Source organism: Bubalus kerabau, chromosome 17 (genome assembly GCF_029407905.1).
Source record: "Bubalus kerabau isolate K-KA32 ecotype Philippines breed swamp buffalo chromosome 17, PCC_UOA_SB_1v2, whole genome shotgun sequence".
In the NCBI taxonomy this organism is placed as follows: Eukaryota; Metazoa; Chordata; class Mammalia; order Artiodactyla; family Bovidae; genus Bubalus; species Bubalus kerabau.
In genome coordinates, this window is record NC_073640.1 from 61,171,088 (window position 1) to 61,198,968 (window position 27,881).

The 27,881-nt window shown below is 42.4% G+C and overlaps 3 protein-coding genes across 11 annotated transcripts in view; 1 reads left to right on the forward strand and 2 right to left on the reverse strand.

The window, feature by feature from the left end:
* Nucleotides 1-188: 188 nt before the first annotated feature.
* Nucleotides 189-27,382, reverse strand: LOC129631732 (zinc finger protein OZF-like). Of its 6 annotated transcripts, XM_055552959.1 has the most exons (8): nt 27,237-27,367; nt 26,292-26,362; nt 22,797-22,886; nt 20,057-20,241; nt 17,864-17,990; nt 17,028-17,186; nt 9,300-9,395; nt 189-6,638 (listed from the first exon to the last, which is right to left on the reverse strand). In XM_055552959.1, exons 4-8 carry the CDS (start codon nt 20,069-20,071, stop codon nt 5,350-5,352), a joined length of 1,686 nt encoding a protein of 561 aa, XP_055408934.1. In that variant the 5' UTR covers nt 20,072-20,241; nt 22,797-22,886; nt 26,292-26,362; nt 27,237-27,367; the 3' UTR covers nt 189-5,349. The 6 variants fall into 6 exon arrangements, with proteins under 6 accessions (XP_055408934.1, XP_055408933.1, XP_055408935.1 ...); XM_055552958.1 differs by lacking the exon at nt 26,292-26,362 and having other exon boundaries at nt 27,237-27,382; XM_055552960.1 differs by lacking the exon at nt 22,797-22,886.
* On the reverse strand, nt 13,541-15,153 carry ZNF577 (zinc finger protein 577; the record flags this gene model as incomplete). Its single annotated transcript, XM_055553502.1, is given in 6 exon segments — nt 13,541-14,176; nt 14,178-14,463; nt 14,466-14,799; nt 14,801-14,836; nt 14,838-14,895; nt 14,897-15,153. Coding segments are annotated over 6 exon segments (1,032 nt in total), but the record flags the coding sequence as incomplete, so codon positions are not given.
* LOC129631722 (zinc finger protein 432-like) overlaps nt 27,229-27,881 on the forward strand; it is a 58,180-nt gene continuing 57,527 nt past the window's right edge. For 2 of the 4 annotated variants that reach the window (XM_055552932.1, XM_055552939.1), the window contains exon 1: nt 27,229-27,875. The gene's annotated coding sequence lies outside the window, so the exon portion shown is untranslated. The remainder of the gene's footprint in view (nt 27,876-27,881) is intronic. The other 2 variants (XM_055552933.1, XM_055552934.1) reach the window with 2 other exon arrangements.

Here is a 27,881-nt window from a genome sequence, read left to right on the forward strand (position 1 = left end):
TGGCACTTGCAAGGCACTGACAGCTTCTCCAGAGGGACGGAGGTACATCTGCAAAGAAGCTGTCAATGTTAGTCCTGAGACAAGTCGGCATCCGCAGTTCCTGGGGATTAAGACAGAACTAATTAAAAGCAGGTGCAGCTGAGGGCAACATTTTCCTGCCCCCACTGCAGTGAATCCTGTGTGTCCAAGGGAGCGCAGGACAGACAGGGCACTCAGCGCTGTGCTGGGATGGCAAAGTGGATCCCCAAATCCTGTGCCCCTCCCCGCCCCTGTAAACCAGGGTCACAGAGATGAGACCTGTCATGTTCATGTTGGACTCTGAGCTGTGGCGTTTTAAGAGGGAAGAGTAAATCTGACTCCATATTAGATCTGTTTCTTCCTAAACATTGTGCTCTGTTGCCTGTGCTTAGTCATAATGCACTTTTTGCAAAAGAATGTTGCCTAGAACCTGAAATATATAGGACAGCCCATCCTCAAGACTGACCATTAAGCCTGTGCTCTGCAACAAGAGAAGCCACCACAATGAGAAGCCCGTGTGCCGCACCTCAGTAGTTCCCACTCTCTGCAACTAGAGAAAGCCTGCACAAAGCAGTGAAGACCTAATGCAGTCAAAAATAAATACGTATATTATTTTTTAAATGTTTTAAAAAAATCAATGATTGCTTCATAAAGTGCTCCAACCTTTTTTTTTTTTTTTGAATTTAATCTCACTTGAATCTCACTCTCTTGAAAGTGCCTTGGACTGCAAGGAGATTCAACTAGTCCATCCTAAAGGAAATCAGTCCTGAATATTCATTGGAAGGACTGATGTTGAAGCTGAAACTCCAATACTTTGGCCACCTGATGCGAAGAACTGACTCATTGGAAAAGACCCTGATGCTGGGAAAGACTGAAGGCGGGAGAAGGGACAACAGAGGATGAGATGGTTGGATGGCATCACCGACTCAATGGACATGAGTCTGAGTAAACTCCAGGAGTTGGTGATGGACAGGGAGGCCTGGCGTGCTGCAGTCCATAGGGTTGCAAAGAGTCAGACATGACTGAGCGACTGAAATGAACTGAACTGAAGCAGAAATGAACAATGGTACTCTTTGGTGTAGATTCAATGTCAGACACTTTCTGTTGTCCACTAGCAACATTAAAATAGGAAGCAAGAATGAAATATTTAAAAGGAAATAAAAGATCTATATATTTTACTCCCCTTGTTAAAAAAAAAAAAGCCAATTCATATAAAAAGTTGCAGAAGAGACAATAACCTTTGTCTTGCTGGAGGTTTACAGGAACAAAGTGAACTGACCTACGTGGACAACAGCTGCAAGAAGCAAGGATGCCCAAACCAGTAAGTCTGTGATAACTAACCATGCCCCTCCCTCACCTTGCCTTTAAAAGGGCTTTGCAGAAACCCTTCCAAGAGTTGGGGCTTTTCTGAGCAGGAAGCACCTGTCTCCTTCATAGCCCTGCAATACGATCTTCTCTGCTCCAAACCCTCCCATTTCAGGTTGTGTGGCTTCACGGTGCGTAGAGCACACGAACTTGCTTGGCTACCAGCGTGTCACTGTTAAGGGCACAAGCTGTGTCTGAGGTGCTGGATTGCTGGGAAGGCTCTGGCTGGATCTTACTCTCGCTTGCAGGAGCCCTGATTACTCCTGCCAGTCCCTCCACCTTTCATGCCCAAATCTGTCTTTTTGAACCATCTTGGGGCCAAGTCAACAAAAGTGACCCAATCACTTTTGAAATTGCTTCTACCCTAACTTGTTGAGTGCCTACTCTATGTAATGATACAATTCGTATAGTTCCACTTGCTCTTTTTTTCCTTCCACTGCCCAGGGTTAACTGTACACTGGTCTTCATGTTTCTTTTTATAGTTTATGTGTATGTGAAATAAAAGTCACACTTTATGGTAAGACAAGAAATATGTGTTTTTTTATATTATTATTTTTTGGCTGTGGCACGAGCCTTATGGGATTTTAGTTCCCCAAGCAGGGATCAAACTCCAGCCCTTGACAGTGAGAGCATGAGAGCATGGAGTCCTCACCAATGGACCACCAGGGAATTCCCAGAAAAATTTAAACATAAAAAATTTTTCCTGTCCGGTGGCCTCCCCTCACCCCTGACTGTGCCTTGTGTACCTACATTAGGCATCGACCAAACCTCCCCCATCAAGAGAAATACTGACTCAACCATTAACAGCAACATCCTCCCAGCATCAAGACAACTCCTTAACACTCCTCGACCTTGTAAGAGACCACAATGATGCTTAGATCTGGGTTGTGTAAACTGTCAACAGTATGCCATTGAACGTACAGCCATCTGTTTCAGAAAATATATATGTGTGTTTTGACTTCCAACAGGTAGGACAGGTTTTGGAACTTTCTGAGAGGCTGTTACTGGGTTATAATTCTCAATTGGGCTTGAATAAAATTTTCCTTAGATTGACTAATTTTTTGTTGACATGTACTTGACTTCTATTTTTTTTTATGTCAGCTTAGATGATATCTAGCTTGCTCCCTAGACTAAAATGATTAGACCGATGTTCATGCATTACCTTTTCTGTCCCCACTTCTTTCCCAAGAGTTGATTTACAATGTTAATTTCTGCTGTACAGCAAAATAACTCAGTTATACACATACATTCTTTTTTATACTCTTTCCCAATATGGTTTATCACAGGATATTGAATATAGTTCCCTGTGCTATGCAGTGGACTCTCTTTTTCTGCATGGTTGTCTATGGGTTCTCGTCTCTCCACATAGGCAATCAAATCATCTGCAAATAATGACAATTTTGTTTCCAATTTTTAAACCCATTAGTTGTTATTATTGTCATGCTATGTTGGTTAAGACCTCCAGCAGTGTTTAGCAGGAATAGAGACAGCAGATTTGTGTACCTCACTGGTGAATAACTAGAGAATATCTTCAAAATTTCACCATTAAATATGACGTTAGCTATAAAGTTTTGGTAGCTAATATCTATTAAGTTAAAGACTGTATATTTACACTGGTTTTGCTGTGCAGGGTTTTTGGTTTCTTTTTTTTTTTTTCTGTAAGTATCATCACTGACTCAATGGACATGAATTTGAGCAAACTCTGGGAGATAGTGAAGGACAGGGAAGCCTGGTGTGACCATAGGGTCTCAAAGAGTCAGACATGACTTAGCTACTGGACAACAAGAAATGATTTTTATTTGCATTTTGAGTGCCAAGGTTCTTGCAATGTTATTCTTCTCAAATATTTTTTTACTGATTTAAAAATTCATAAAATATAGTTAACCATTTCAAACTATTCAGTGAGCATTTACTACACTGAGAATGTTATGCAATCACCACCTCTAATTCCAAAGCATTTTCATCATTCTAAAAGAAAACTCTGTAGCCATTATTCACTCAGTCTCTATTCCCCATTCCCCCCAGGTTCTGGTAAGCACCACTTTCCTTCATGCCTCTATGTTGTTGTTATTGTTTAGTCACTCAGTCGTGTCTCTTTTGAGACCCCATGGACTGTAGGCCGCCAGGCTCATCTGTCCATGGGATTTTCCAGGCAAGAATACTGGAGTGGGTTGCCATTTCAGGGGATCTTCCGGACCCAGGGATCAAATCTGGGTCTCCTGAATTGGCAAGTGATTCTTAACCACTGAGCCACCAAGGAAGCTCTTATGTCTCTATAGATTTATGCATTCTGCACATTTTATAGAAATATAATATGTGATCTTTTTTTTTTTTTTTTCCAGTTGGGTGGCATGTGGGATCTTAGTTCCCCATCCAGGGACCAAACTCATGCTTCCTGCATTGGAAGTGCAGTCTTAACTAGCGGACCACCAGGGAAGTCCCAATGCATGGTATTTTGGGTCTGGTTTCTATCACTCAGTGTACTGCTTCTAAGGCTTATTCATTTTATAATATGTATTGATAGTTCACTTGACTGTTTCTAAGGCTTATTCATTTTATACTATGTATCGATAGTTCACGTGTATGAGTGATTAATACTCTATTACATATATACATGTATTTTGTTTATCCATTTAGCCACTGATGGGCATCTGGGTTGTTTCCACCCTCTGGTTTTTGTGAGCAGTGTGCTGCTATGAATATTCTTATGCAAGTATTTAATTACCTGTTTTCAACTTTATTGGGTATATACCCAAAAGTGGAATTCCTGGGTCATTGCTCACTTGCTAAGTCGTGTTTGACTCTTTGTGACCCATGGACTGCAGCATGCCAGGCTTCCCTGTCCTCCACTATCTCCCAGAGCTTGCTCAAACTCACGTCCATTGAGTCGGTGATGCCATCCAACCATTTCATCCACTGTCACCCCCTTGTCCTCCTGTCCTCAATCTGTCCCAGCATCAGGGTCTTTTTTAATGAGTCATTCTTTGAATCAGATGGCCAAATAATTGGAGCTTCAGCTTCAGCATAAGTCCTTCTGATGGATATTATGTGTTGATTTCCTTTAGGATTGACTGGTTTGATCTCCTTGCAGTCCAAGGAGATCATCTACATTAAGGAGGTACTACATTTACTACATTAATAAGGCTCTCCTCCTCTCTGAGTTTGTTGATGTAAGGAAGATCTTACATCATGTTGATGTGGGAAGACTACCACATTCACCACATCCATAGGATCTCTCTCCTGTACAAGATGATCAAAAAGTTTTGACTTTTCTAGGGGATATTGTCACTATCAAAACATTCCTGAAACTTCCATTTTTATGTACAATGAGATGTGACTTTTCTTAGCTTGCTTGTATTCACTGCAACTGCAGGGTCCCTCTCCTGAATGAATACCCTAATGTATAACCAACATGACTTGAAAAAGAAAATTTCCCACTTTCCCTGCACCCACGTGGGCTGCCTCTTAAATGCATAGCCTGTGACTTTCAAATAAAGTCTTTTGACAATCACTGCCTTTTATACTACGTTGCATGCTCAGTCAGGTCTGACTCTGTGTGACCCCATGGACTGTAGCCTGCCAGGCTCCGCTGCCCACAGAATTCACTAGGCCAGAATACTAGAGTGGGTTGCCTTTTACTACTCCAGGGGATCTTCCCGATCCAGGGATCAAACCTGCATCTCCTGCGTTGGCAGGCAGATTCTTTATACCACGGCACCACCAGAAAAGCCCATTCTCACTGACTTTATAATGTTTCTTTTTTTGGCAAGATCCCTAAGGTATGATCAAACAAGGTGAATGTCTTCAGATGGAAGATGTACAACTTTCATTCCATGTACAAGGTTTCTTTCCTATTAAGGAGTTCCAGAACAGTTTGTATAATGAGAACACTTACGGCACTTCCATTCTGTGTGAGTTCTGTGAGTAGATAAGGTTAATCGAAAGAGCTTTGTCACGGTCTCACAGTCACTGTGCACAGGATTTTCCTCTATGCTGAGTTCGCTGATGATTAGCAAGCACTGATTTCCGAAAGAAGGCTTTCTGACATTCGTTGCATCCATAGGGTCTCTCTCCTGTGTGAGTTCTCCGGTGACTGATAAGAGCTGACAGAGTAGTAAACGCTTTCTTACAATGGGGGCATTCATATGGTTTCTCTCCTGTATGAATTCTCTGGTGTACGGTGAGATAGGATTTGGCTGTGAAAGCCTTGTCACACACACTGCATTTGAATGGTTTTTCACCTGTGTGGGTTCTCTGATGTATAATGAGTGTTGACTTACATGACAGAACCTTTCCACATTGGGGGCATTCACACAATTTCACTTTGGCATGACAATTTTTTAGATGGTTAGTGAGACCTGACTTCTGGATGAAAGCCTGCGGACATTCACTGCATCCATAAGGTCTCTCTCCTGTGTGAATTCGCTGATGGATCATGAGATACGCCTTAGTGGAGAAGGCCTTCTCACAGTTTGAGCATTCATATGGTCTCTCTCCTGTATGAACTCTCAAATGGATAACGAGATGTGCCTTTGATGTGAAGGCTCTATCACATGCACTGCATTTGAAGGGCTTCTCGCCTGTATGGGTTCTCTGATGTACAATGAGAGTTGACTTAGAGGACAGAATCTTCCCACATTCACTGCATTCGTGGGATTTCTCTGCTGCATGATGACTTTTCTTATGATCGCTGAGATCTGACTTCTGGATGAAGGCTTGCTGACACTCACTGCATCCATATGGTCTCTCTCCTGTGTGGATTCGCTGATGAATCAGGAGCTGAGACTTTTTTGAGAAGGCTTTCTCACAATCGGAGCATTTGTATGGCTTCTCTCCCGTGTGAGTTCTCTGATGTACAGTGAGATGTGCTTTCACCATGAAGGCTTTATCACAAACTCCACATCTGAAGGGTCTTTCTCCTGAGTGAGTCCTCTGATGTAAGCTGAGCTTTGACTTCCAAGGAAAAGCTTTCCCACATTTGCTGCATCTGTGGGACTTTCCTTCTCTGTGTCGGGTCTTCTGATGATAGGCAAGTGCTGACTTCGTAATGAAGGCTTTCTGACATCGACTGCATCTATATGGGTTTTCTCCTGTTTGAGTGTCCTGATGAGTAACCAGCTTTAACTCACTGGGAAAGGTTCTCTTACAATCACGGCATCCATGGGAATTATTTCCTGTGTGAGTTCTCCAAGGCATGGTTGTGCGTGGTTGACAAGTATCCACGGTGTTTTGATTGCATCCATATAGTTTCTTGCCTAAAGAAGTTGAGTTATAATTAGCAAACCCTGACAGCTAGATGAAAGCCAGAGTACTCATAGCAGAATGAACAATATAGCAAGTAAAGGTCCAGAAAAAGTTTTTTTTTTTAATTATTATCAAAATAAGAATGAGATAATTAGTAAAATTTGAGGAAACTCTAGATTAGATAATAGTTCTGTATAAGTAGTAATATTCTGATTTTGAAAACTATTCTGTTTATGTTTTTTAAATTACCTGTTTCTAGGAAATACACAGTTATGTATTTATAAAGGGTCATTATTAGGGGTCAAGAGTTCAGGAAAGCAATATGTACTTGTGTGTGTGTGTGTGTGTGTGTAAAATGACAGATTACAATAAAGAAAATGTGGTAAAATGCTACCACTTAAGGGAATCTGCAAAAACAATGTACATTAAATCTGTGTATAATCTTGGGATTTCACATGAAGTCTAAACTATTTAGGAATAAATATTTTCAAAAGGAAAAAACAGAAAATAAAAGAAGACATTTGTATTAAGTTATATAGGAGGATTATTCATAATGGCCTGAATGCAGAGTGACTAAATTGTTTTAGATTCCCACAATGGCATCTTGCACAGTACTCTAGTATTTCCGATCTAAATGCTGGTTACATCGTGGGTTGATTGGAAAAATTAACTTCATTATACTTCATTTTCACATAAAGAAGTAAAAAAGTAGGCAGTAGTCAGGAAATGCTCACGTGTAGGAGGACTCTGGAAGGAATTCAGATATTATATTATTAATAACAGTAACAGGATGCCATTCAAGGTAATACTAGGAGAGAGACGACTTAGCTTTCACTTCAAAAATGTCATCCTTTGTGTATGTGAATTACAAGGTCTTAAATATTGTGACATAACACTGTTTTTAGGCTTGTGGACTGTGGTTATGAAAACTGGTAATGATCTGCTATGTCATATAGCATTGTTTTTAGATTACACTTTAGATTTTGCGCTCTACCCTCCCACTCAGAAGGTTGTTCTACATGATGGTTTATCCTGTCATTCCCCATTTTTTCAATCCATGTAACTGTCAAAACATTATGTCTTTAATAGGCCAGATGTTTCTGAAACTTATGCTCATGACTGTTGTGGGGGGTGGGGTGGTGAGTAACTAGAAACACTGACTTTTCTTACTTCCTTTTCATAAATAAATAAAAACAGCAAAATTTTTGAAAAAAATCACTTGATTACTGTGTGGAGAACAGAGAGAAGCAAGATTAAAAAGTCAAGAGTATTTTCAAGAAAACTATAACAATTTTGGCAAAAAATACTAGACTTCGACGTGTGAGTGAAAACAACAGTAACAGAAAAGAGTGGAGCCCTTGGGATATAGAAGACCGGGAGACCAAACTTGCTGACAGATTAAATTTGTGGTATAAGTGAAAAGAGGAACAAAAAGTGATGTGAGTATGAGGTAGGTATCAGATTTCTGAGTGCAGAAAAGAAGTATCAGGTGACTATATGAGGATAAGGGAAGGTTTGGTCAGTAGACATAAATTTGGGGGTCATCAGCAAATAAATAGTATTGTTAAGGCCATGAAATTTAATGAATTTATACTGGTTAACAAATGGCAGAAACAGGCAAAGATGAAGCTTCATGCTTTTCAACTCTGAAGACTTTAGGAGATGCCCAGAGTATGGAGAAGGTCCATTCACATCAGGCACAAACAATGACTACAAAGGAAAGATGCCAAGTTAAGTCTTGAACAAACATCTGGGGGAAGCACTTTAGAACAAAGGATCCTCAGCTTTTAAAGTGTATTTACCCTATCTTACTGATTCTTTCTTGTCTAATTAATTCTGCAGGCAATAGACAATGAACCTTCCCAAACTCTAATATCACATTACAGACCACCACTGTGGTCAGTACCCCACCTTCTGGTCTGCTCTGATGCGTTCTCACACAGCCCACAGAAGGCCACGGGCACTGGTGCTGCTGTATCAACTGGAAGAATTGTGGCATTATTTGATCAGGTAAGTATGTGTTAGTCACTCAGTCGTGCAAGAGGCTAAAGAGAATGTGGAGAAAGAAAGTGACGCTGCCAAAGAGGAAGAAGAAGGAGGAAGTCTGGATGCTGTAAGGAAACTAATTACTGAACACTGAGTCAATCTGAGAGAGAAAAAGAGGCACATTTTCCTGGAAACAGCATGCAAGAGAGCCTCATCAATGATTTAGGTGTTTGTAAAGACCTTCAGAGTCCCTTGGACACCAGGGAGATCAAACCAGTCCGTCCTAAAGGAAATTAAACCTGAATATTCACTGGAAGGACTGATGCAGAAGCTGAAGCTCCAATACTTTGGCCACCTGATGCAAAGAACTGACTCACTGGAGAAGACCCTGATGCTGGGAAAGATTGAGAGCAGGACAAGGGGGCAACAGAGGATGAGATGGTTGGAGGGCATCACAGACTCAACAGACATGAGTTTATTTTCACTCTGGGAGACAGTGAAGGACAGGAAAGACTAGCATGCTGCAGTTCATGGGGTTGCAGAGAGTCAGACACAACTTAGTGACTAAACAATAACAACAAAACTTCAGAGTTTTAGCCTTGCTAAACACATTCGGAAGGGTCAACCTTTCATGTCCAACTACTTTCAAGGTCTCCCATCTTGCAGCTTCTCAGCTGCTTACTTACCTGAAAAGTACTGATGCTGCATTTCATCTTCTACTTTCCATGGCTCTTCTCTGGGCTTGAAGTTAAGGATCACAACTGGTTTGGTAGCTTGATAGCCTGTTTATGGGAAATGACAAAGACTTGGATGCTTACAATTGGACTTGGTGGGGGATGTCTAGGAAGAGCACAAAAGGAACAGACACACTATCACCTTGGCAGATTAAAGAGCTAATGAAGATGAAAGCACATTAAGTTCTGATGGGAACAGAAGGACTGAAAATTGATTGTCTATAAACTCAACTCCAGTATCTTGAGGCTCTTTGGACATTAGAGCAACTAAAAAAGGAAAGGCTATTGGCTATGTTCTGAATGACACAGGGCAATTATCGTTAACTAGTGTCATAGGTTACTAGAATTCTCCAGTAACACATCCTGATGTTGGCTCTTTTAAGCAGAACCTAGTGGCTACCACTCCTCCCAGGTAAAGAAATAGAAGTGAAGTTGCTCAGTCATGTCCAACTCTTTACAACCCCGTGGACTGTAGCCTACCAGGCTCCTCTGTCCATGGAATTTTCCAGGCAAGAGTACTGGAGTGGGTTGCCATTTCCTTCTCCAGGGGATATTCCCGACCCAGGGATCAAACCTAGGTCTCCCACATTGTAGGCAGACGCTTTACCATCTAAGCCAAAAGGGAAGTCCCCCTCCCAGGTGAAGTCCATAGAAATATTCTCAAATGACACTAGTCCCTATTAATTATCACAGATTCTTCTTCCAGTGTATGGTGATCATTCTGAATGTGTGTGTATGTGTGCTCAATTGTATCCAACTCTTTGTGATCCCATGGACTATAGCCTGCCAGGCTCCTCTGTGCATGGAATTTTTCCAGGCAAGAATACTGGAGTGGGTTGCCATTTCCTCCTCCAGGGGATCGTCCCAACCTAGGAATTAAACCCATGTCTCTTGGGCCTCCTGTGTTGGCAGGTGAATTCTCTCCCACTGCACCACCTGGGAAGCCGGTAATGATCATTACCAATAAGCAAAAGACCTACAGGTACATGTTCTGGCTGTTTTCACCATAAGTTACCAAGGCTATCTCTCTCTGGGTAACAGTTTTCATTAGTTACTATGAAAAGAAGTAAAATGCCCTTATACCGATTTTGCAATTGAACCCTTAATTATCAACTAGTCTAGTAAATCAAAAGTTCCTGAAAAGCATATTCGCTGTATCTTACAGGTAAAATATCCCTAAAACAGGGATATAAGATGTCTCTATAAAACATTTCAGACAACTATTTAAAAGGTGAAGAAGAACTAAGCGCTAACATATAAACACAGCAAAAATCTGCCCTCAAGGAGCTTTTGGACACTTTTCAACAGATAGAACAAATAACAGAATCAGATATGAAATGACTACACATGCAGGAATTATCAGCACAAGATTATTAATTTGAATGTTTAATATAAAGGTTTACTGTATTGAGAAACAGGAAATCTAAAATATGTAGAAGGGATATTATTAAAATGACCATTTAGATGTACATAAACCAGCAGAAAAATTTAAAAATAAAGTTGTTAGTTCTCATTATTCATGGATTTACTGTGAATTCACCTGACTGCTAAAATTTCTTTTTAACCCCAAATCAATAATCACAGCACTTTCATGAACATCTGCAGACATCTGCATAGAATAATTTGAGCAACAAATAATTTGAGTTGCCCAATGTGTATGATCCCGGCTAAGTCTGAACAAAATGATGTTGTCTTATTTCAGTTCTCCTATTGCAAACAAGCACCCTTTTCATGGTCTACTTAGTGTCATGTTTTTCATATTTTTATACTTTTTCTTGGTAATTCTGCTGATTAAAATGGTCCCAAGCACAGTGTTCAAGTACTGTCTCATGTCTTCAAGTGCAAGAAGGCAGTGATGTACCTTATGGAGCAAGTGTATGTGTTAGATAAGCTTTGTTCAAGCAAGAGGTATAATACAGGGCTTCCCCTGTGGGTGAGTAGTGGAGAATCTGCCTGCCAATGCGGGGGACTCGGGTTCAATCCCTGATCTGGGAGGATCCCACATGTCACAGAACAACAAGCCTGTGTGCTACAACTACTGAGCCTGAGCTCTAGAGTTCGTGGCCTGAAACTACTGATCCCACGTGCCCTAGAGCCCATGCTCTGCAAAAAGAAGTCACTGCAATGAGAAGCCTGGGTACAACTAGAGAAAGCCCACACACAGCAACAAAGACCCAGTTCAGCCAAAAATAAACAAAAATTTTAAAAAGAGATACCGCGCAATTGGCCATATGTGTGTCAGTTGTTCAGTTGTGTCCGACTCTTTGCGACCCCATGGGCTATAGACCACTAGGCTCCTCTGCCCAGGAGATTCACCAGGCAAGAATACTAGAGAGGGTAGCCATTCCCTTTTCCAAGGGATCTTCCTGACACAGGGATTGAACCAGGTCTCCCACATTGCAGGTCCATCTTTACCCTGTGAGCCACCAGAGAAGCAATCTGTCCCTTTCTTCATGTGGAGAGAATCCCACAGAAGATTATAATTTCCATAATCCACTTGACACAGTCTTCTTGACCATATATAACATTTATAATAACTATTTTAACATCATTTTCTACTAATTCTATCACCCATGTCATTTCTGGGTCTCTTATTACTTTTTTCCTCTTTTTAGATTTATTGTTTTCTACATTGTTATTATTTTAAGAAATATTTTTTCATTTTTTATTTTTCTGGGTCTCTTTCTACAAACTTTCCTTCACATTTATGGGTCCTATTTTCCTGTTTCTTGGCATACATGCGTAGGTTCTGATTGGATGTCTGACTTCATGAAATTAACATTATTGGTTGATCCATGCCTGCTGAGTCATGTCCTACTCTTTGCAACCCTGTGGACTATAGCCTGCCAGGATCCTCTGCCAATGGAATTTTATATGTGGATATATTAATCTATTCAATTTCAGAATAGATACAAAGGTATGTTTGGTAGTATTTCCAGCAGCAAAAATCTCATGTTCCATTAGGAGAGAGTTCTTTTCCAGTGCTGCCAATTTGATTCTTATGTTTCAAGAGCATTCCACGGTGTTCACATCTAAGAATTAGTACAAGATTCTCTGATTAAAGAAAAAAAAATGTTAATGTACTTAGATCATAATTACTTTAGATAACTGCTTCACTGGGAACATGCTGTTCCAAATTTATTTAAGGGGTAGGCAGGAATTTACTGAAGTGCAAACTCTCTGAAATCTAATGCTTTTGTGGTAGGCAATATCATGGCAAATCCCAAAGATGTTCACGTCCCAATTCCCAGAATCTGGAAATCTGTTACATTATACGGTGAAGGGGAATTAAGGCAGAAGATGGCATTAAGTCATTTTAGGGCCAAATAAATTGTTTCTAGAGTTTTAAGGTTCACAGAGAAAAACGGTGCCCCAGGGAAGATTATACCCAGAGGCTCACCAATACTAGCTTTAGAAGGTGAGATTTGGCACTCCCGAGTGGATCCATTTTAGGTGAGATTTTGGACTCTGAGTTGGTCCTGTGACAGGCTGAGACACTTGGAGATGGTGGGATAGGGTGACTCCATTTTACATGTGGGATGGACACGAATCATTGGGTGCCAAAGGGTGGCCTTCGGTAGGCAGCATAATGGCCTCCCAAAGATGTCTACATCCTTATGTCCAGGACTTGTGAATATGCTATATTATAAGGCAAAGGGGACACAAGTTAGTGATGAAGTTAAAGTTGCTAATTAGCTGATTTTAAGATAGGAGATTATTTTGAATTTTCTGGGTGGGCCCAATGTAATCACAAGGGTCCTTAAGCGTGGAAGGAAGAGTCAGAAAAGTGAGAAATGAAGAGTTGACCAGTCATCACTGGCCTTAAGGAAGGAAAGGGGTCAAAAGTTATGGAATCTGGGCAGCTTCTAGAAGCTGGGAAAACAAAGAAACTGAGTCTGCTCTAGAACCTCCATAAAGAAATGTGACCCTGCCAACAACCTTGTTTTTAAGCCGAGAGAGATGCATTTTGGATTTCAGATCTCTGGACTAATACAGTGTTATTCTGAAACACTGAGTTTGTGAAAACTCAGCAGTCATAAGAAACTAATACAGCTGTACTTTTACATTCATTATATTCTGAGGTTTTCAATCCATACTGCATTTCCTGACATCTAAGATTTCCTTTACTTAGAGAAGTCTCTCCCCATTTCCCAAGGTAAAACTGTGATACAGGACTTAATTTGGGGATACAGTTTCCTTTTTTTTTTTTTACGGCTTTCAGGGGATTTCTCTTTTCTATGAGTTCTTCCACTTTATAAATGTGTTTTTTCCACTTTCAGTGCCTCTAGAGTTGTCTTTCTATGCTTCTCTGACAAGTGAGAAGGTATAATTGATCAATGAAGACCATCACACTCTTTCCTAAGGTTTCAGTCCCATGGGAACTCTTTGAACCCCACTAGGATATCACTTCTGGGAAAAAGGTTCCCCACAAGAGCTACATTTCTGCTCCATATGATCTCACTGATATTTACTAAGTCTAATTTCTCATGGAAGTGTTCTACACAACCACTGCATCCATGGCATTTCTGTCCTGAAATCAACTCTTTATATTTTTTTTTTGGCTGCACCCCACAACAGCCTGTAAGATTTTAGTTCCTTAATCAGGGATTGAACCTGTGCCCCTTGCATTGGAAGCTTGGAGTCTTAACCACTGGACCGCCAGGGAAATCCAGCATTTTTGCCCTAAGTGAGCATTGACACATATGAATGTGGGGAAGATTCTGGCTCAAGGCTTTCCCCCATCTCTGGTACCCATGGATTTTTCTTTCTATGTAGTATCTGTAACATATAAGACATAATTTATTACTGAAGGGGTGATCACATTCAGCATTTCTGAGGCTCATTCCCTGGGTAAACCCCCGATTATCTACTGAGGCCTGACTTCTTAGAAAAGGCTAGGCCACAATCACTCTGTTTCTGCCCATTAGCAGCTCGCTCTTTAATAAGGACTGAGTTCCCGAAGACACCATCTCCACAAGCACTGCGTTAACAGGGCTTTGCTCCTGTACGAGTTCACTCAGGCATAAAGAGCTATGACGCCCGGAGGAGGGTTTCTCCAGCTCTGGGGATTCTATAGCTTTCTCTCCCCAGCGAGTCTTCTTCTGTTTGATGAGCACATGCGCACCAAGGCTGTGCCGCATTCACTGCAGCCGTACGGTCTCTCTCTGGTGTGAGTCTGCTGGTGCTGAATGAGCTTTGCCTGGCTTCGGAAGGCCTTTTTGCAGTCACTGCACTCACACAGTTTCTCCTCCCTGTGAATTCTCTGATGCTTGGTCAGGTCAGACGTAAAAAAAAAGAAGGTTCTTCCGCATTCGCAGCACTCATAGGGCTTCTCGCCTGTGTGGAGTCTCTGATGGGCAATGAGGTGAGCCTTTTGGGAAAAGGCCTTCCCCCACACACCGCAGCCATACGGTTTCTCCCCGGTGTGAGAGCACTGATGTCTCTTGAGCAGGTAACCTCTGGCTGAAGGCTTTTCCACACTCACCACATCCTGTAGGGTTTCTCTCCTGTGTGACTGCTCTTGAGACCCATGAGCTGCAACCTTCTGGAAGGCTTTTCCACATTCATTAGGTTCATGGGGCTTCTCTCCCATATGAGTTCTCTGATGTTCAGTGAGCTGAATCTTCATGAATGCTTTCCCACATGCGTTGCATCTGTGGGGCTTCTCTCCCCTTTCAGTTCTCTGATGTCTAATGAGCTGTGCCTTCCTGGAGAATGCTTTCCTGCAATCACTGCATGCATATGGCTTCCTTCCTGAACAAGTTTTCTGACGGCCACTTGAGTGGTGATTTAGTGCTACTGGGTTTCACACAACCATGGTATTTGATTCCACTAAGAGTTTTATTATCTTGGAGGCAGACAGATGATTTCCCATACCCACTGAACCCATCAGAGTCCTTTCCTGCATATCTTCTATTCTCAACAACAAAACCTAACTGTGACTTCAAACTTTTACAGTGTGAGCCAAACTTATTGTGTTTTTGTGTTAAAGGAACAAGGCTTTTGCATAAATCAAAATTATTTGCATAACTTTGTGGACATCTTTCCAAAGTTTTAATCCTGTTTTGGTTTTCTGGGTGCCATTGCATAGGATCAATCTCCCACATTTCTTCTAGGAAAAAGAACAATGAAAACATCCATGATAATTCTAGGGGGGGAAATGGAGTACAGAAATGCCATGGTTTGAGTTAGGTCTTATAAGATCCCAGTCTAAGAGAAATGTCTACTATGGAAGTGTATCCTATGCTTTGTGAAAAAAATGAGAGTATTATAAAACAAAAGTCAGTAGGAACAGCAGTTAGTTAGTGTTAATCACTCAGTCGTGTCCAACTCTTTGTGACCCCATGGACGTAGCCCGCCAGGCTCCTCTATCCATGGAATTCTCCAGGCAAGAATACTGGAGTGGGTAGCCATTTCCTTCTCCAGGGCTCAAACCCACGTCTCCTACATTGCAGGCAGATTCTTTACCATCTGAGCCACCTGGGAAGTCCGAAAGAAGGCACCTGGAATTCATACAGAAGGCCTTTAAAAATTTTTTTTGGCCATGTCCTGTGCCATGTGGGACCTGACCAGGGATAAAACCTGCGACCCCTGCAGACGAAGCATGGAGTGTTAACTACTGGACCACCACAGAGACCTTCAGAAATAACAGAGCAAATAGGAAAGACTCAAGGTAACTGAAAGGCAGAGCAATATGGTAGAACCTAAACAAAATGCATGGGGAGGAAAAGAATTCACCAGGAGGAAAAATGATCTCATTCATGAAACTGAAGGAAAAAGTATTTTGCAGGACAATTACTTTGGATGCAGGCAAAATGCAAAATCAGAGGGCAGATTAGACTATAGAAAGAGAGTTGTCAACCCAGGAATATCTTTCAGAGAGCTTAAATCTTCCATATGTGTGAACACACACTCTGAGGGTGAAGACAGGATCTGGGAGAAAAGAGGATTCTGGTCTCACACACAGGAAGTAGAGCATCACAGGCCAGCAGCTCTGGTGGCTGGCAACACACACAGAGTTAGAGTGCAGGTCAGACGTTAGCAGGAGTCAACCTGGGGCCCTCCAGCAGAGAAAAGAAAGCTGAGGCCCTGAGACTGAGTCAAACTTTTAACAGAAGATTAACAACAAAACCCTTAACCTGAAAGCTGGGGAAGCAGAGCGTCAATCAGTAGACAGAAGTCCCCTGGGAGACAAGGTGTGTGTGGTTTTTCAGATGAATGAAGGTGAGGTGGGTAGTCAGGGAGGGAGAATAGCTCTGTCAAAAGGGGAGCTGATACTGCAGAGGCAGGGAGCAGCACTAAGTGCAAAGTGATTTGTATGGGTGGTGAGAGATACCTCATAGTGAGTAAGGTGGAGGACAGGAAGTGAGCCCCTGCAGACAAAGGAAGGAGAAGGCACGAGGGAGTATGCTGGGAGGCATGGAACCACCTTAAGACCTCAAGGTCTTGGATGAAACAAACAACAGTAAGATCCAGAAAACTGTAAAAAAGAAGACATCATCCTTTAATAGCAGGCAAAGAACAGCCCTAATAACAACATGCAGAAAGGTGTTAGGTTATTGGGTCACCAACTGGTGTCAGGGAAGTTCCCTAGATAATACTTCAGAAATGTCAACCTGTCACTGACTAACTGAATTTTCGTGTCGTTTCGTTCCACCTTCTTGGTTTGCGCTCACTCACCTGGGCAGGTTGGACTCAGGGCTGCTCCCTTGACTGTCCACAGGCGTCCTCCTTGTTCCAACTGAAAGAGTGAATTTGGTGTGGGAGCCTGATATCCTGTAAACGGGAAATCACGGGATGGCCGGTGCTGAGCATTTGTGCCGGGGTGATCTACGAGAACTGTACAAAGTTCGATTTTGAGGACCACATCCCTTATACTTTGATAAAGTAAAAACCTTTAACTTGGAAAGGGAGAACATGCATTCTAGGACCTACAGTGCTTTAGTCCCAACCATAAAATACAACATTCCAGGAACCCTGCAGATTTCACTGAATGAGAAAGAAAAGGCAACTGACTATAATGCTGTCTGCTGGGCTGCACCTTGCAGTCCTCCAAGCCAAGCCCTGGACTCACCCAACTTCAAAGAAAAAGAGCCTGGAGTCGGCGACAGAGACATCAGTGGTTTAACGGAGGGAGGAGCTTACTTGTCTGACGCAAGGTCCTGGAGCAATACCCCACTGTGTGCGGTACATGGCAGGTAGGACATGATGGCAGTCTTTGCTGGGGTGGGGGGTGCATTACCAGTTACAGGGGAAACTGCTGTCAGGTTGGCTCATTGGTTACCAGGGAAACCAGCAGAGAGGCACGCCCATCACCACCCCTATGATAAGCTCTCATAGTGGAGATGTTCTGATCTAAAGCTAGAATGGGCATTAGCTGGGGCCGGGGTAAGTTTGTAGACAGGGAGGTCAGTCATTTGAGAAGGGTGTAAGTGAAGCAGGCATGGGTTGAGCCAGAGATGGACAGAGAGCAGGAGAACGCCATCCTGGGTGGCCTGAGCACACGTTGCCCTTACCTACTGACACTAAGTTGCAGTAGTTCTCCAACATGACGTCCCAGTACAGGGCCTTCTGAGATGGGCCCAGTATCTGCCACTCCTCCTGGCTGAAGCCCACAGCCACATCCTCGAATGACACAGAGCCCTGTAATAACAAATTCCAGTGCAATTCACGATGGAACATATGATGTGGAAAAAGAGTAAGAACATGTTCTTTTTTTTTTTAATAAATCAGAAGAGATCTCATTTTTATTTTATTTTTTGGTCGTACAACATAGCTCATGGGATCTCAGTTCCCTGACCAGGGACTGAACCCGGATCACAGCAGTGAAAGCCTGGAATCCTAACCGCTAGACCACCACGGAAGTCCCAGGAACACGTTCTGTTTATCTTCCCCATGATAAAAAATTATGTGCACTGTGGCTGTGGCTATTTCACATAGGATAGACCATGTGTCTTTTTTTAAAAAAAATCTGTATTTATTTATTTATTTATTTTTGTGCTGTGTCTTCGTTGCTGCATGTGCTTTTCTCTAGTTGTGGGGGCCACGCCCTAGCTGTGGTGTGTGGGCCTCTCATTGTCACGGGTTCTCCTGCTGCAGAGCACAGGCTCTAGGCCAGTGGGCTTTAGCAGTTGTGCCTCCTGGGCTCCAGAGCACAGGCTCAGTGGTTGTGGTGCTCGGGCTTAGCTCTGTGGCAATGTGGGATCTTCTGGGCCCAGGAATTGAACCTGTGTCCCCTGCATTGGCAGATGGGTTCTTTACCACTGAGCCACCAGGGAAAGCCCGTGACTGTGTCTTAGTCCACTTGGGTTGCTATAATAAAATACCACAGACTGGGTAGCTTATAAAAACAAATTTATTTCTCACAGTTGTGGGGGCTGGGAAGTCTGGGATCAAGGGCCATCATGGCCACCTTTTAGTGAGGGCCTGCTCCCTGGTTCACAGCGGGAACCTTCACAGGGAAGGGCGAGAGATCCCTGTGCATTCTCTCTTAAAAGGACATTCATCCCATTTGTGAAGACCTCACCCTCATGACTGACCTACACACCTCCAAATGGTCCCACCTCCTAATACTATCATCTTTGATTGGTTAAGATTTCAACAATGAATTGTAGAGGCACACAAACATTCAAACCATAGCCCTGTGGAATTCTACAAATTAGTCCTTCCCAGCCTAGAAAAGAACTAAAATAATATTTGCATAGAAATAAAAGACACTGTGCAGTAAGAAGGTCTTTGTTTATATGAGTGGAAAATCTGTTATTAATTTAGAAGTCTATTAGAGGCAGACAGGGTATCCTAAACCTCCATGCTATGAAATATTATGCAAACATTAAAATCAATGAGATGGATTTAAATATACTGGTATCAATGATCTTCAAGGCATTCTCTTAAATGAAAAGAATCAAGCCCCCAAATAGTATAGTCTATAGTATATAGTCTATATAGTATATAGTCTCATCCCAGACATATGAAAAACTCTTAATAATATATTCAGCTACATAAGTTTACATATGTGTGTGCATAGAAATGCATATATTAAGATATACATAAATTAATCTAAATATAGATATATTTTACCAAACATGAATTTGGTGGGAGACCCAAATTATTAACATGTTACCCTTCAGGGTGGGCCTTTGGTGAGAAAAAGGCAAAGAGGATATTCTCTTTTGGTGCAAAGACTTCTGTGTGCTTAAACCTTGTGCACGCAAATGGAGCTATGTATCATTTGTGTGAGTAAAAATACAAAGATCACCCAAGAATAATTGGCTCTGACTTCATTTTTTTGAAACTGGGGTTAAGAAGTTATAAGGGAAGAATTTGCCTCTATTTTAAGATTTTAGCCTAAACTTACTGTCCAGCAGATCCTAATTTTTATTAACGTATACTTTTCTCAGGGCTTTCCTGGTGGCTCAGAAGGTAAAGAATCTGCCTGCAATGGAGGATACCAGGGTTCTGTCTCTGGGTCGGGAAGATCCTCTAGAGAAGGGAATGGCTAACCACTCTAGTATTCTGGCCTGGAGAATTCCACAGACAGAGGAGCCTGGTGGGTTACACTCCATGGGAGTCAAAAAGAGTCTGACACAACTGAGTGACCATCACTTTCACTTTTCACTTCATACTGTTCTCATTTCACCAGACTGCTTTTTAGAAGCTTCCACAAGTCCCCTGGGAAACAAAGGATTAAAACATAACACAAACCTCACCTGGACCTTGCTCATCTTCTCCACTTCTTAAGAAAGGGTGTGTAACTCCAGGCTGTGTTGTCTTCTCTCTTTCCAGGCCTGCCTGGAGGTTATGGTCAGGGGTCTCAGGTCAGGCTGCTGCCAGAATCCATGCTCTCCCAAGCCTGGAGCCTCCTATTACTGAAGATGTTCCTGTAGACTAGAATCTGTGGATTCAAGAGCAAATTCAATGACTGAACCTACGGCCACAGCTCTCTCTAGCCACGAGTACTCATTCAAACAGAATGTCCCAATAATTCAAGTCTCTTTAACTCCCTGAAAGCTTTTCTATCATGGGGTTGGGTCCCACAGAAACATATGAAATGGGTGAGACGAATGCCTTTTTTGACAAAGTTGGAAGAGTGTGAAAATGAAAGAGAAGATGGGAAATAAAAACCAGCTCATGGTCTTGTCCATGGCTAAGATCTCACACAGATCCAGTTCAGGAAAAATGAAGTACGAAAATGTTGGCTCTATAAACAACAAGGTCCTACTGTACAGCACAGGGGACTATATATTCAGTGTCTTACGATAAACAGTACTGGAAAAAGAATATAACAGAGTGTGTACATATATATAATATAGTGGAGTAGGAAATGGCAACCTACTCCAGTTTCTTGCCGGGAGAGGCAAGAGAATTCCATGGACAGAGAAGCCTGATGGTTACAGTCCATGGGGTTGCAAGAATCAGACATGACTGAGCAATAAAAAGAAATGAGATGGTAAAGAATCCGACTGCAATGCAGGAGACCTGGGTTCAATCCAAGTCGGGATGATTCCCTGGAGAAGGGAATGGCTACCCACTCCAGAACTCTTGCCTGGAGAATTCCATGGACAGAGAAGCCTGGGAGGAGGTGGGGAAGGCTACGGTGCATGGGGTCGCAAAGAGGCAGACACAACTGAGGGACTAACAATTTCTTTTACTTTCATACAGTGGAATACTAATTGCAATGAAAAGAAATACTCTATTGCTACATGCAATAACTTAGATGAATTTCACAACAAAATATTGAACATAAGAAGCCAGACACAAGAAAACATGGATGCACGATTCTACTTACATAAAGTTAATAGTCAGGCAAATTTAATATGTTTTTAGGAAAGTAATTGCCTCTGGAGAGGAGGGAGATTAGGAGGTGGAGGCTTCTAGGGTACTGGAATACTCTATTCTTTTTTTTTTAGCCATGCTGTTTGGCATGTGAGATCTTAGTTCCCTAACCAGGGATGACCAGGAATTGAACCTGTGCCTCTGTAGTGGAAGGGCAGAGTCTTAACCACTGGACTGCCAAGGAAGTCCCTGTAATATTCTATCCTTTTTAATTTGGTTTTTATTTTGTTTCTGTAACATTCTAGCCTTTAATTTTGGGTGTTATACTTGAAAAAAGCTTTTAAAGAAAAGTACAGATCAGTTTCACTTATACATTTTCACAATTTTTAAAAAAAAATTTCAAGCAAAAGAAAGAATAGTAATTTAAACCTCATGTACAAAAAACCCTCATAGAGAACAGTGTACTCAGCGACGCCCCTGGTGGTTCAGTGCTTAAGAACATGCCTGCCAACGCAGGGGATACGGGTTCGATCCATGGTCCAGAAAGATTCCACATGCCTTGGGGCAACTAAGCCCAGGCACACACAACTACTGAGCCCGCGTGCCTAGAGTCCGTGCTCTGCAACAAGAGAAGCCACCTCAGTGAGAAGCCCTGTGCACCACCACCAGAGAGTAGATTCCATTTGCCGCACTAGAGAAAGCCCGTGTGCAGCAATGAAGACCCAGTGCAGCCATAGATAAACAAACAAAAAAAGAACAGCATAATCAAACTCCACATACCACTGTGTGACTTCAATAATTATCAACTCAAACCTAATTTGTTTTATTTACACCTCCATTCACTCCCCCACCACCACTGGATTATTTTGAAGCAAATCCAAAACATTGTTTTATTTCTAGGTGCAAAAATATTAGGTAAACTATAAGCAAACAGAATTTAGTCCCATGTTAAAAGAACAAATCATTATGAACAGGTATGCTTTATTCCTGGAATATAAAATATTGAAAAATCTCACAACATAAAGAAAACTTAAAAGAGAAAAAAATTATCAACGAAAATAAAATTTAAAAGCCTTTTAAGGGGACTGTAATGTACAGCATGGTGATTACAGTTAAATACGTATTAGACGTGGGTTCCATCCCTGGGTTGTGACGATCCCCTGGAGGAGGGCATGGCAACCCATTCCAGTATTCTGGCCTGAAGAATCCCCATGGAGAGCAGAGCCTGGAGGGCTACAGTCCATGGGGTTGCAAAGAGTCGGACACAACGGAGCAACTAAGCACATACACTTGAAAGTTAATAAAAAAAAGCAGATCTTCAGTGTTCTCATCACTAAAAAGAAATGGTAATTATGTCACATGATGCAGATGTTGGCTAACTTACGGTGGTGATCATTTGACAGTATGTAAGTGTATTAAATAAACACAACTGTACACCTTTAAACTTACAGAATTATATATGTATATGCCAATTACATCTCAATAAAGTGTGTGGGACACCTTTGAGAAAGATTAATAACTTGATAAAGTGCATGTACCATTTATTCAGACTAGCAGGCACTCTGCTTTGTACTCAAAGAACTTTTGCTCATTCCATCTTTCTAACAGCTATGAAGTGGGAATCATGACAGCTTTTTTCACAAGCGATGAAGCCTGACTCCAAGATTAACCTACCCAAGTCAGAGGAAGAAGCAGGTTCTTCTTACTCCAGTCCATAAACTTGCCACCTGGCCAACTCTATTTGCAGATGACAAAGATGCTCAACTAGAAAATAGAAAGGAATCTATTTGAAGGAGTCAATTAGTAATATCTGAGTGGAATGAGGTGACAAAATAAGTGTATCTTTTTAATTTTTGCTCTTGTTCATTACATAAAATTAGAAGACACAAAATTGAGGGAGCTGGGTCATATGGGAAAAAAATGACACTATTTACAGCTACAACAAAAGTATAACCTGTTTACAAACAAACGTAATAAAACATGTTCAAAACACGTATAGAAAAACATCACAGCTGGTCAAAGAAACCAAAAAACTTGAGTTAAAAGAAATCCATTTACATGTTCCTACACATGGACATCACCAGATAGCCAACACCGAAATCAGACTGATTATATTCCTTATAGCCAAAGATGGAGAAGCTCTATACAATCAGCAAAAACAAGACCGGAGGCTAACTGTGGCTCAGATCATGAACTCCTTATTGCCAAATTCAGACTTAAATTGAAGAAAGTGGGGAAAACCACTAGACCATTCAGGTATGACCTAAATCAAATCCCTTATGATTATACAGTGGAAGTGAGAAATAGATTTAAGGGACTAGATCTGATAGACAGAATGCCTCATGAACTATGGACGAGGTTTGTGACATTGTACAGGAGACAGGGATAAGACCATCCCCATGGAAAAGAAATGCAAAAAAGCAAAATGGCTGTCTGAGGAGGCCTTACAAATAGCTGTGAAAAGAAGAGAAGTGAAAAGCAGAGGAGAAAAAGAAAGATATAAGCATCTGAATGTAGAGTTCCAAAGAATAGCAAGGAGGGGATAAGAAAGCCTTCCTCAGCGATCAATGCAAAGAAATAGAGGAAAACAACAGAATGGGAAAGACTAGAGATCTCTTCAAGAAAATCAGAGATATCCCACTTCAGTACTCTTGCCTGGAAAATCCCCTGGGCGGAGGAGCCTGGTGAGTCGCAGTCCATGGGGTTGCTAAGAGTCGGACACGACTGAGCAACTTCACTTCACTTTCACGCATTGGAGAATAAAATGGCAACCCACTCCAGTGTTCTTGCCTGGAGAATTCCAGGGATGGGGGAGCCTGGTGGGCTGCTGTCTATGGGGTCGCACACAGTCAGACATGACTGAAGCGACTTAGCAGCAGCAGCAGCAGCAGCAGCAGCAAGGGAATATTTCATGCAAAGATGGGCTCAATAAAGGACAGAAATGGTATGGACATATCAGAAGCAGAAGATATTAAGAAGAGGTGGCAAAAATACACAGAAGAACTATACAAAAAAGAGCTTCACAACCCAGATAATCATGATAGTGTGATCACTCACCTGGAGGCAGACATCCTGGAATGTGAAGCCAAGTGGGCCTTAGAAAGCATCACTACGAACAAAGCTAGTGGAGGTGATGGAATTCCAGTTGAGCTATTTCAAATTCTGAAAGACGATGTTGTGAAAGTGCTGCACTCTATATGCCAGCAAAATTGGAAAACTCAGCAGTGGCCACAGGACTGGAAAAGATCAGTTTTCATTCCAATCCCAAAGAAAGGCAATGCCAAAGAATGCTAAAACTACCACACAATTGCACTCATCTCACACGCTAGTAAAGTAATGCTCAAAATTCTTCAAGCCAGGCTTCAGGAGTACGTGAACCGTGAACTTCCAGATGTTCAAGCTGGTTTTAGAAAAGGCAGAGGAACCAGAGATAAATTGCCACCATCCTCTGGATCACCGAAAAAGCAGGAGAGTTCCAGAAAAACATCTATTTCTGCTTTATTGACTATGCCAAAGCCTTTGACTGTGTGGATCACAAGAAACTGTGGAAAATTCTGAAAGAGATGGGAATACCAGACCACCTGACCTGCCTCTTGAGAAACCTATATGCAGGTCAGGAAGCAACAGTTAGAACTGGACATGGAACAACAGACTGGTTCCAAATAGGAAAAGGAGTACATCAAGGCTGTATATTGTCACCCTACTTATTTAACTTCTATGCAGAGTACATCATGAGAAATGCTGGACTGTTAGAAACACAAGCTGGAATCAAGATTGTCGGGAGAAATAGCAATAATCTCAGATATGCCGATGACACCACCCTTATGGCAGAAAGTGAAGAGGAACTAAAAAGCCTCTTGATGAAAGTCAAAGAGGAGAGTGAAAAAGTTGGCTTAAGGCTCAACATTCAGAAAACGAAGATCATGGCATCTGGTCCCACCACTTCAAGGGAAATAGATGGGGAAACAGTGGAAACAGTGTCAGACGTTATTTTTCTGGGCTCCAAAATCACTACAGATGGTGACTGCAGCCATGAAATTAAAAGACGCTTACTCCTTGGAAGGAAAGTTATGACCAACCTAGATAGCATATTGAAAAGCAGAGATATTACTTTGCCAACAAAGGTCCGTCTAGTCAAGGCTATGGTTTTTCCAGTGGTCATGTATGGATGTGAGAGTTGGACTGTGAACAAAGCTGAGCGTTGAAGAATTGATGCTTTTGAACTGTGGTGTTGGAGAAGACTCTTGAGAGTCCCTTGGACTGCAAGGAGATCCAACCAGTCCATTCTAAAGGAGATCAATCCTGGGTGTTCATTGGAGGGACTGATGCTGAAGCTGAAACTCCAATACTTTGGCCACCTGATGCGAAGAGCTGACTCATTGGAAAAGACTCTCATGCTGGGAGGGATTAGGGGCAGGAGGAGAAGGGGATGACAGAGGATAAGATGGCTGGATGGCATCACTGACTCAATGGACATGAGTTTGAGTGACTCCGGGAGTTGGAGATGGACAGGGAGGCCTGGTGTGCTGTGATTCATGGGTCGCAGAGTCGGACACGACTGAGCGACTGAACTGAACTGAACTGAAAAGTGTAGTACCTACATCTGTATCGCTTCTTCCCAAATTAAAATACCCACTTGATGGAACATAACTGCAATAGTTTTTTTTTAAAGAAAAGAAATAAAACTTTCAAATGGTTATGATAGGATGTTAGATTAAAATGTATAAAATCATATCAAAACCTACACATCTGGTCCCAATGCTAAAAATGAAATATACTAAATTTTAACAAGAGTTGCTTTCTGGAGGAGTATTTAAAGTGTGTTAGTGCTCAGTCGTGTCCAACTCTTTGTGACCCCACGGAGTGTAGCCTGCCAGGCTCCTCTGTCCATGGGATTTCCCAAGCAAGAATATTGGAAAGTGAAAGTTGCTCAGTTGTGTCTGACTCTTTGCAACCCCATGTATACAGTCCATGGAATTCTCTAGGCCAGAATACTGGAGTGGGTAGCCTTTCCCTTCTCCAAGGGATCTTCCCAACCCAGGGATCAAACCCAGGTCTCCCACATTGCAGGTGGATTGTTTACCAGCTGACCCACAAGGGAAGCCCAAGAATACTGGAGTGGGTTGCCGTTCCCTTCTCCAAAGGATTTTCCGCACCCAGGGATCAAACCTCAGTCTCTTGCATTGGCAGGCAGATTCTTTACTGCTGAGCACCAGGGAAGCCCTGATTTTAGGATGAACCTGAAAACCAAGTATTTTCAATAGGAATATACAGTAAACATGGATGCAAGACCGGAAACTCCACATCTAAAATTAAACATGCAATAAGCTCCCCAAACACTGTCCCTAATGAGGACACAAGTTCCAATCCCCCAACAACGGACACCCCAGATATTACTCTCCAGCAAAGATCTCCCAATTTGTCATGCTGTTAATCATGTTCAAGACACCGCAAAGCCAAACGGTTGTTTGGAACAGTGAAAGGTTTATTTCAAGGCCTTGCAATGAGACAAGACAGCTCTTGCCCTAAAACGCCCTAAAATGAGAAGGGATCTGGCAAAGCACTTTTAAAAGCCAGGTGAGGGAGGGAGGGGGTTTGCAGGGTCTAAGATCAGCTTGTGTACAATTCTTTAATTGGCTTTTGGTGAGGTAGCAGGATGGTTTCACAGGGGTTAACATTATCAGTCCTTGGGTTCCAGGAGGCCTGGGGTTCTGTGCCCTACCTCACTAAATAGTTTATTAATATCTTCTTCTTTGTTGGAGAGGGAGAGTTTTTTTTTTTTTTTTTTTTTTTTTAACCTCTGCAAAACAACTCATGAAATGTACATCAAGTACTATTATCTAGGTACTTCAGAGAGGAGCTGAAGCACAGGATGTGAGGGAAGGCCTGGTGGCGTCCAGCTAGGTTACAGATTCAACACGGTAACCGTGCTCCCGCACCAGAGAAAACTCTCAACATGAATCCCCAGGTTGGTCCACAAACACAAAAGCTACGAGCCGGCATGACCATTCGCGTCACCCCAACGCCTACCCCATTACGCAATCTGGAACAACAACAACACACACCCTAAGGCGCTCTCCCTGGCCTGACACACGCCCAGAAACCAACACTGACCTGATGGATGACTTCTGTCTTCACCGCTGGAGGCAAATAACAGGATAGACGTTTTAAAACCAGGCGACCACCCCCTGCCGCAGGCAAGACTCCTGAAAGGTGAAAGGATGGCGGCCGACGAGGTTCACAAGCGGCCGTTCCAAAGACCCGGATCCTGGCTTCTCGCGAGCCTTCCATGACGCAATATTTCCGCGCCGGGTTCGCGGCTCTTTACCAGTAGCAGCGGTTTTCCCACCTAGTTCCGTTTGGCCGGTGAGGGCTTCGTTTTTCTTCCTTTCGCGGGAAGGTGTAAAACGGTGAGAAGCGATCGAAAAGGACTTATTTCACTCTATTTTCGGCCCACCTGACCCACTGGGCCATGACTTTGAACATTCGCCAGGGGCGCTGCACAAACGCTTAGCTTCTCAGAAACTCAAGGGTCCCTGGATCTCTGCAGGCTGGGCAGAGATGTTCGCGGACACGAAGGCCCTTTGATTTAAGATAAAGAGAAGCTAAGAAGCGCGGCCGTCTCAAAGAAATCCAATACGGAGGGATCCCAAGCCAAACCTGGCAACAATTGAAGGACAACCGAGCAGTATTCTAGGAATGCGGACTGCAGAAGGTGTTGCAGGGTTTAGAAAACCGTTCAGGAGGGCACAGGTCTGA

What these genes read in the sequence shown, in the direction of transcription:
- LOC129631732 (XM_055552957.1), bottom strand. An exon ending in CTGCAACTTAGTGTCAGTAG is followed by an intron (nt 17,187 to 17,863) that starts GTAAGGGCAACG and finishes AACTTTGTACAG; the next exon opens with TTCTCGTAGATCACCCCGGC. An exon ending in CCTGAGTCCAACCTGCCCAG is followed by an intron (nt 9,396 to 17,027) that starts GTGAGTGAGCGC and finishes TCCCATAAACAG; the next exon opens with GCTATCAAGCTACCAAACCA.